The following is a 9,298-nucleotide window of genomic DNA, read 5'->3' on the forward strand; positions in this document are numbered from 1 at the left end:
GCTTTAAAGAGATTTTAGAATCAAAATGCATTACAGCTTAAATAAAAATGCTTCTTTTTTCAAATCTAACTGGAAATAACATTCATTTTCCTGTCCAAACAATAATGCACTGACCTCTGCCTTTAGTTCTGTGTTTGCTAACTGCTCTGACAGATAAACAGTTAGTGTAGTGAAGGTGTCCTGGGCCAAGTCCATAAATAGCAGAGAAAAACAGTGAGCAGGAAACAGTGGCTTTCTGCCATCATTGTCAATGATAAATATGCCTGTTCATCAGCACAGCTGCCATAGTGCTGGGTGGTTGAGTGCATCTATGAGGAGCGACAGCTGTACACAAAATCGGTTGCTGTACAATTTCAGCTCATTTTCAACCAGGTTGGTTTGTTTCAATCCTTTAATTATATTCATTATACAGGATGCTTTAGTTTAACATGCACATTTTCATACTGAAAAATAATCCCATTGTTATTATTCTGCAGGTGTTTGTGTATCCTTCAGTTAAAAAGAGAAAACCGACTGAAAAATATAAAATATGTTTCTCTACAATTCACACCAATCGACTGTCCCATTAGAATTAGTTTTCAAACGAGAGCTGCGACTCATTTAGTCACATCAGAGCTACAGTCCAGTTTTAACTTCTTTTATAGAAATCGAGACTCAAAGGAAGTCAAGTTTAACAATGCTGTGGACCTCTGCATGCTTCGATAGCTACAATTCAGTTACACTAGTTAATTATATGTTAGTGCCATGAAAAAGATATTTACATTCACAGGTTTAGTTCATTTAGGGCTCCAAAAATATTAAATATACAAGGATGCAGAACAGTTGAGAGCACCAACCTTTCACTTTGGAGAAGCTGAAACTGATTATTTTTCTTGATTAAAGCAATAAATCATTCATTAAAATTACCGTATGTTTTTCTCATTTTGCCATCCTGAATGCAGGTTTTCAAAATCACCGTTTAAACTAAGAAACAGAGTAGCTATCACTTTAGCCAAATGGTGTGTATACCTTAAAATATGAACCACCTGCAAACACAAAACTATCTGAATTCTTCAAACCTTCAAAAGCTGCAGCAAAAGCCAACAGGAAATGTTTAATCAGCATCACTTTCTTGCCACCATATAAAGATTTGTGAACCGATTCAATTCTTTTTATTTATATAGGACCAATCACAACATCGGTCTCCTCGAGGGGCTTCGTGTTGTTAGGTAAAGACCCAATAATGCAGAGAAAACATGAGAACAGAGAAAGAAAACACTCCTCTGTTCTCAGATCTGATGTTTTTGGCTTGAAGGCAGACAGCCAGCTGACCTCTGACCCTCCTTTCTACTGTCCAAACAGAGGAAGTGCTGTGCATTCAGATGAGGTCAGGGGTTAACCGCACTCTCACACAGCATGGCAATACTAAGCCAAGACCGGAAATAATATGTCCATGATTGTATTTTTTAAATTAAATTAAGATAAGATAAGATAAGATAAGATAAGATAAGATAAGATAACCTTTATTAGTCCCACACGTGGGAAATTTGTTTTGTCACAGCAGGAAGTGGACAGTGCAAAAGTTATGAGGCAAAAATTAGAATACAATAAGAATAAATACAGTACACAGCTGTACAGAATAGAATAAAATAATATACTATATACAGTAGAATAAAATAGAATAAATATACAATAAGATAAGAATAGAATACAAATACAAATACTATATACAACTGAGTAAAAATACAACCCTCTAGTTCCATATGATGAGAGTACTGGATACACGGTGTTGTACTCCGTCACTCTGGGATAATCTAAATGTGAATTTTGTCTTATGAATCAAGTGCCTTGTATTTGTTATTTATTGATGGTGCAGCAGTATTAACCAATGATAGAAACGTGGCGGTCAGAGACATGGTCGCATCAACTCAAACCTACAATTTTAAACTTCTTTAAAACCTTCTTTGAAATCTAAATGCATTTTAACATGTAGTTTCTAATAAGGTTCAGGTTGTTTTCCTCCCTTTCCTGGAAACGAGATGAGCCGATCAGTGCCACACATCCACAGTCGCTCTGATGGCCGCTTGGTGTTGGTGTCAAAAGTGAATCAATCTCCACTGACTCTGATTTTAAAATACAAAACTTTACAGCACAAATGAACACGTTTAAAGTTTAGTGCAAAAGCAGTCTCAGCAAAGTGAGCTAATTCAAACCAGGAACAGTGGTGCTGATGTTAGCAGCAGATATACCAAAAACAGAGGCTTAAGAGGAAGAGCAGCTAATCTACTCATCAATCCCGAGCTCTCCCTGTCTGCCAAAGCAACCTTGAATGTTGCTGAACCCTGAAATGCCCCCAATCCACCAGGAGTGTGAGCGTGTGCTTGGATGAATGTGTGTGTGAATGTGTGGGTGACTCAGGTAAACTAAAACAGTGTCATGTTGTCACACTTCCTGCTGGCTGTGTGTTAGTGGCTTCATATTCCAGCTTACCAATAAAAGCAGTGCTGTGCTCTGCAGCTGATTGTGTTGTCCAAAAACAACCAAAGTTTTCATTTCTGTTTCTAATTGTTTTGTTCAGCGTTGTGTTACTGCTGACACTAAGACATCACTAATGAGATAATGTGGTTCAGTTTAACAGAACGCATAAGAATCCAGCATGTCAGACAGTGAGTGAAGTTACAGCACCACCTGCTGGAAGATCACATACTCTACACCTTCAAACTCCCAACACAGACAAGAGTTCAATAATTATTCATGGTATTATTTTATACACTGTGATCATTTAACAAAATTCTGTTAAAATTATATTTTAAAAAAATTGTGACCATCAATAGTGATCTGTGTATTCGTTCAGTTTCTGGGCCTTCAGCTGGCACTGCAATAAAAACAGGCATGATTCTGTGGTGAAAATGACTGAATGGGCTCCAGAACACTTCATTGTTTGTGAACACAGTTCACCATGCCATCGATAAATGCAGGTTAAAGTTCTATCGTGGAAAGAAGAAGCCATTTGTTACCAGAAATGCGTCCTTCCTCTCTGGGCCAAAGCTCGTTTAAAATGTGGGGAAGTAGAAACCTGTTCTATGGTCAGAAGAATCGAGATTTGTAATTCTGTTTGTAAAACATGCATGCTGCATCCATCGAGGTAAAGGTCAGAGAAAGAGACCATATGGCTTGTTATCAGCACTCAGTCCACAGCCCGTATCTTTGTTGGTATAGGGGTGCATTAGTGCAGCGGTCCCCAACCCCCGGGCTTCGGACCGGTACAGGTGTTGTGCCAAACTAGGTATCCCCGACAGAATTTGTTTCCCCTGCGTAGGGAGCACACGCTGGACTGTCCAAATCACGGACAAACAGTATCCCACATTGTTGATTTTTCGTTTACAAACACTTCTTATAATGACCAACTACTCCTGACATTTTTGAGATGTTAGCTCTTTATACAACGACGTTATAGTGGGATACAAATAATATCAGGCTGGTCCTGCCACAATTTGTTCCCCCTGTGTAAATCACGGACAAACAGGATCCCACATTGTTGATTTTTTGTTCACAAACACGCATTACTCCTGAAACTTTGGAGGATTTAGCTCTTTATATAGTGAAGTTACAGGAGAATAAAAATATTTATCAGCCAAAATGTTAATGGTTTATTAAAATAATCCCATCTGATACCTCGTGAGCAATAAATATATAATTTTCTGTTGTAACCTTCAAACTGAATGGTAACGTAACGATACTAATTTTTCACTTTTTCACAAAATGAAAACATCAGTACTTCCTGCATACTCCCAGCACAGGGGAAACAAATTATGTCGGGGATACCTACTTTGGGACACCGGTCTGTGAAAATATTGTCGGGCATAAACCGGTCCGTGGCGCAAAAAAGGTTGGAGACCGCTGCATTAGTGCATATGGAACTGGCAGCTTGCACGTCTAGATAAGCATGATCAGTGCTGAAAGGTGTGCAGAGCAATATATGCTGTCATGTCTGTGAAGGTTCTCAGTCATCCAGGTCATTGTAGTCAAAGGAGCTTGCAAAGAAAAGCGTCTGGACTTTTCACCTCTCATCCGAGAAGCTTCTTCAGTTCTAAGGTCAAATGGGTTGGGGTTTGACTGAACCAAAGCTTAGTGTTTTTATCACCTTTAATATTGTAGCAATACCTCGGATGGGCTTTTTTCTGTTTTTGCAGCTTAAGATTGGCTTGTTTCACCCATGGAGAGCTCCTTTGACTGTTATCGGTTCACCGCATAATCTTCCAAATGCAAACACAACACCTCAAATCAACTCTTTCAAGCCTTTTATCTGCTCAATTGATAATGACATAACAAAGGAATTCCTCACAGCTGCCCATGAAATATTCTTTGAGTCAGTTGTCTAATTACTTTCGGCGCCTTTAAAAAGATGGTAGCACATGTTAGGGAGCTGAAACTCCTAAACCCTGCATCGAACTGAAATGTGGATAGCCCCAAACGAAGGCTGAGAGTTATGTCCATGTCCATTATATGTTTCAGTCGACAGGTAAAAAAACAAACTTGTGTCAGTGTCCAAATATATCTGGACCTAACTATGTTAAATGTTAAAAGTATGTCTCTTCTGATTAGTACAAAACCTTCTTTGAAATATCTTGAAATTTTCAGCATTTTTTTTAAATGTAGCTAACATATGAATGAAGTGTTACCACATTTACATACATGAGAACTAAAGGTCTCACATGAGGGAAAAACATCCAGCGTTCACATACTGAGCCATGTGTTGTTATCCGTTAGTCTTGTTTTGAAACACTCTGCTGGTTTCACAGCAGCAGCAGCTTCCTCAGTCAGTTGATGATGGAGTCTCTGCTGGTCCGGGTGATCCTGCTCGCTCTCAGTGGTGAGTTCTACTTTCTGTCTTTTCTGTCGTCAATTAATGAATTCAAATTCACACTTCACTGACTCACCGACTTTAAAACTGGATGTTTAACGAAGACGCTGTCGACAGGCTGAAGCTCTGTTCGCCACTTTAGGCCAATTTAAAAGGATTTTATGGTGAAAATCTGTTCAAAATGAAGCTTCCTGTGTGCAGGATTAAGAGATTAGAGTGCAAAAGAGAAAATGTTTATTGGCTTACAGACTTACAGGTTTGATTGAATAAACATTCATTAAAAATTAATTTAGAAGGTTTTCCTCTGTTTTAAATCTTGGTCAAACAAACTAAACGCTGATGTTGTTTAAAGTTGAATGCAAAGAAAACAGGCACATTTTTTAATACGTTTCCAAAAGGTTAAAGTTTTTGATCATAATGGTAATATTTTGAGATTTTTTTTAACATACTTTAATTTTTAAGCTATTTTCTTCTTTAACATTTATTCAACAAATCTGGACCCAAACATTTCTGATTTTATGACATGTTATAACATTTTTTCCCATGTTAATTTTTTATTTTTAACACTCACTTTGTAGGTTTTGATTTTCCACTACAAGCTTTTTTTACGTGTTCATATTACTTTACACAACATTTCAGTATGTGAGGAATATCAAACGCTTTGATGTTGTTCATGTAAAGGTTTACAGAACCACGCAGCTGTCGATCCCTCATCGACCATCCAGGTGAGGCTTGGAGAGAATGCCACCCTGCAGTGCCCTCTGCTGGACACCTCCAATTTCACCATGCTCACCACCACCACTGCCCCGACCGCGCCCACCACCCTCAGCTGGTACAGGAAAGCACCAGGACAGGGACCACAGCTCCTTGTCTCCTTCAGGTCTATGGATAGACTCAAACTGAAATACGGCAACGGTGTTCCCCGCAGTAAAGTCTCTATAGCGGCCGATGGCTCACTGGTGGTGCAAGGCTCCAAGCAGAGCGACTCGGCGGTTTATTACTGTGGAATCAGCCGGGGAGATGACCGGAAGAAGGAACCAAGGCCACGGAGCCGCAGAAGGAAATAATGTCAGGAGTGAGGATCGGCTTTACTTGGCTGCTTGTTCAGACTGTTTCTCTGCTCTTCTTCAGTTCCCCTCATTTTTAAGCCTCATCTTTGAACATCATACGCAGAAGAATATCTGCACCCCATCTCACAGTTTAATAAATGTGCTTTTTTTGTGCAGTGACTGAAAACAGTGAGCTTACATGTACAACGGCCAAGTTTCTGAGATTTTTAATTAACTTGTGTTTGAATTAAGAGTGATTTAAAGGCTGTGCTTTTTCAATATCCATGCGCTCTCACAGTCCGGCCAAATGAAGCTGTTGCTGTAAAGGTATTTGCTTTGTGGCACTACTTTTTCTTTCCCCACCATTTCTGCTGGCAGATTTATTGCTAGATTATAGCATCAGCAAAGCTAAAAATGCATAAATAAAAACTGCCTTTCTTGTACATTGCAGTACGCTATCTTTTCTTTGATTCTGTCTTTGCCAAATACAGGAAACACACTTGTTCACCCAGCAAGAATGCTTGCTTCCTGTTGATACCTTCCATAATAAAAACTGTTGATCCAAACATAGTTTCAGCCTTGTGTGCCTGTTGTTGTGTCCTGTCTCTTCCCTGAACTCTGCCACCCATTTCCCCTGAGAAACCATTGCACAGCTGCAGCAGTTAGCCAGGCTGTGTTTGGTCGGTGAATGTGCTCTGACAGCAGTGATGTGGTTTTGTTGGTGTCTACTGTGTTTTCAGCATAATTTAGTTGTTTGTGTGTGTGTGTGTGTGTTTTGATTTGGTGGATATGAACGTTCCCTTTCACTCCTGCTATTGTCCTTCTGTCACACTCCACCCTGTCTGCACGTTCCTCTTCACCTCTCCTGTGAATTGACTGCTGCTTTGGATGGCTGACCCCAGGTACTTAAACTCATCCACCTTCACCACCTGTGCTCTGTGCAGCTTCACTGTTATACCTTTTTCTCATTCACAGATGTGTGCTGTAATACCAGGACATTTCATTCCTTTTACTTACAGGCTTTCTTCTACCTGCTCTTTGCTGTTGTTACAGATCACAGTATCATCTGCAAACATATAGTTCACAGAGACTGTTGTCTGACCTCATCTGTCAACCTGTTCATCATCACCACTGCAAACAAGAAGCAGCTCAGAGTTGAGCCTTGGTGTAAAGTCAAAGCCTTCTGTCACTCTTACTGCACACCTCAGCGCTGCCTCTGCACAACCTTCATGTACTTCTCTGCCACTCCTAAATTTATACCATGAATGTCGAGGTTATCTGAAAGTTTTTTATAATCTCTTTTATATTAATAATATGCACAGGGAAACACATGTAACAACATTTTTTGACCTAATGAAGAATAGTTTAAAAAAAAGAGTTATTAGTTATTAAAGTAAAAAACTTCTCATTAGTAAGCAGAAACCTCTAGAGCTTGTCAAAATCTGACGCACCTCATATCATTAAATATCTAACCATATATATTTTACATTATTAAAATTGAAAATACAGATAAAGCATGACTTAAAGATTCATTGCTACAACTTACTTTTCACCCTTCTATTGTCCTTGAATTAAGGACAGCCTGCCTCTGTGCCATGGGGGCATGTAGGCCAGCTTAACTTGAGATTTATTTCTTCTTTAACCTAAACGTTTCACATTTAAAGCTCGAACCCAAGTGACTGAAAAATAGCTGTGATGTCATAAAAGCTGCAGGTGTTCAAGCAAGCAGACGAACAACATCTGCGCAGATGTCATGAAGTGAAGTATGCATCAAAATCATATTTCTAAGTGGATGCGCCCTTTAAAGACGTATTTTCCTGTAAGCTGCTATAACATGAAAATTTCTTTCAAGACAATCTTACACCATTTTAAAAACTCAGTACAAGATGGTAATAAAATTACAAATGTGTTTGATGCAGAGCTGTTATACTTCTGGTGTTTTTTGTGTTTGTGCTGTAAAACAAAAATCAAGTGAAATGTTAAATGAAATGTTTAATCACACGTAGTCTTTTAGTTTTATTTGCTCTGAAAGTTTTTGTCCTTAAAGTCCCCAAAGTAATTTTAGTATGTTTTATGTGAAATGTTTTAAAAATACTCATCAACTCTTTTACTTGAAATAGGAAATAAACATTCAACATCAAGCATCTCAAGAAAATTATAATCAAAAACGTAATTGCCATAGTTACAATCAGCGCTGTATTTATTGCCAGTCTCCTTAAACTGTCAGTAATCTCTTGCATCAGTTACATTTTATTTAAATGTAACAAAGATCATATGTAACTTGAACTATATTATATTATATTATATTATATTATATTATATTATATTATATTAGATTAGATTAGATTAGATTAGATTAGATTAGATTAGATGTTGTGTTACAGTGTATCTTTATGGGAAATGTTCAGCTAATAAATCATAAAAACAGTGTTTGTGAACATGCAAACTGACGGTTTCACTGGGATCTTATTTAGGGTCCAACAGTTGAATTAAGAAAAAACTGAAAATTTCCTGTTTTTCTGTCCTTCACCAACTGACTAAACCAACGGTCGATGTGATCCAAGAGCAGTTTCTCTCCTCTGGAGACTGTTGTTGTTCTGCTCCAGCAGTTTCTCATGTTTCTATTTTCCAGACCCTGAAGTTTCCTGATTTCACTGATGAGAGATGATACGACACAGGAGATCTGTGGGCATCAGAGTGACAGCAGGAACCACGGGGACACACTTATCAAAGGTAAATATCTAAGGTCGAGGCAGCTGAGAAATTAATATCAGTATTTAAGGAAAACGATATGATTTAGAAATGTTCTTGGAGTACCAGACTTTAATCTGAAAGATGCACAGGTATTATTCAACAGCATTATGAGTGGTGTAGGCTTTTTACTTTAATCTTTGTTTACCAGGATTTTTCTCTCTTCAGCTAAATCTTTAGTGGAATCGTCATGGAAACTGCAGTGACTTTCATCATCCTCATAAGGTAAGATGCTGCACAGAATAGTGAACTGTTCCTTTAACACTCACGTTTGTTCCACTGTTAGTAATGGTGGTTTGCTGCTGCTGCAGCTGCTGCACTGTTTGCTCAGTTCCCACCAGACAGACTTTCTCTTTTTCGATGGTTTTTGGCCCTGGGACCCGGCTGGTGGTGCATGTTGATGAAGAAGTGGCTGACTTTGATGCTGATGATGACCTTCTCAACCATCAAAACAAGTCAACAGGTACAGCTCCACTAGACAAACTGCACCACGGTCAGCACTGTGTTCGTATTCTGTTTGGATTTTGAGAGCTTCTCTTTAGAAACTAACAAAAACATGGAAACATAAAACAAGATGAAAGATCGTCTTTGTTTCTTTGTTTTTCCCTTTAGACCAGTATGTCAGGGGTTTAATTATCTGTAGGGGAGACCGGGG

At 38.6% G+C, this 9,298-nt stretch overlaps 1 protein-coding gene across 1 annotated transcript; it reads left to right on the top strand.

Moving 5' to 3' along the window:
* The first annotated feature begins 310 nt into the window (after nt 1–310).
* Nucleotides 311–5,910, top strand: sid1 (secreted immunoglobulin domain 1). Its single transcript, XM_085371973.1, has 3 exons — nt 311–372; nt 4,782–4,852; nt 5,525–5,910. The coding sequence occupies exons 1-3, from the start codon at nt 311–313 to the stop codon at nt 5,908–5,910; spliced, it is 519 nt and encodes a 172-aa protein (XP_085228099.1).
* Nucleotides 5,911–9,298: the final 3,388 nt, after the last annotated feature.

This window comes from Diplotaxodon limnothrissa, linkage group LG15 (genome assembly GCF_057381915.1).
Source record: "Diplotaxodon limnothrissa isolate DT_005_m linkage group LG15, D_limnothrissa_male_GT1.1, whole genome shotgun sequence".
Classification (NCBI taxonomy): Eukaryota; Metazoa; Chordata; class Actinopteri; order Cichliformes; family Cichlidae; genus Diplotaxodon; species Diplotaxodon limnothrissa.

Bases quoted from the DNA above. Each gene is read 5' to 3' on its own strand.
- sid1 (XM_085371973.1), top strand. From the start codon at position 311: ATGAGGAGCGACAGCTGTACACAAAATCGGTTGCTGTACAATTTCAGC. The intron at 373-4,781 runs GTTGGTTTGTTT...CTGGTTTCACAG, and splicing joins TTCAGCTCATTTTCAACCAG to CAGCAGCAGCTTCCTCAGTC. The intron at 4,853-5,524 runs GTGAGTTCTACT...GTTCATGTAAAG, and splicing joins GATCCTGCTCGCTCTCAGTG to GTTTACAGAACCACGCAGCT.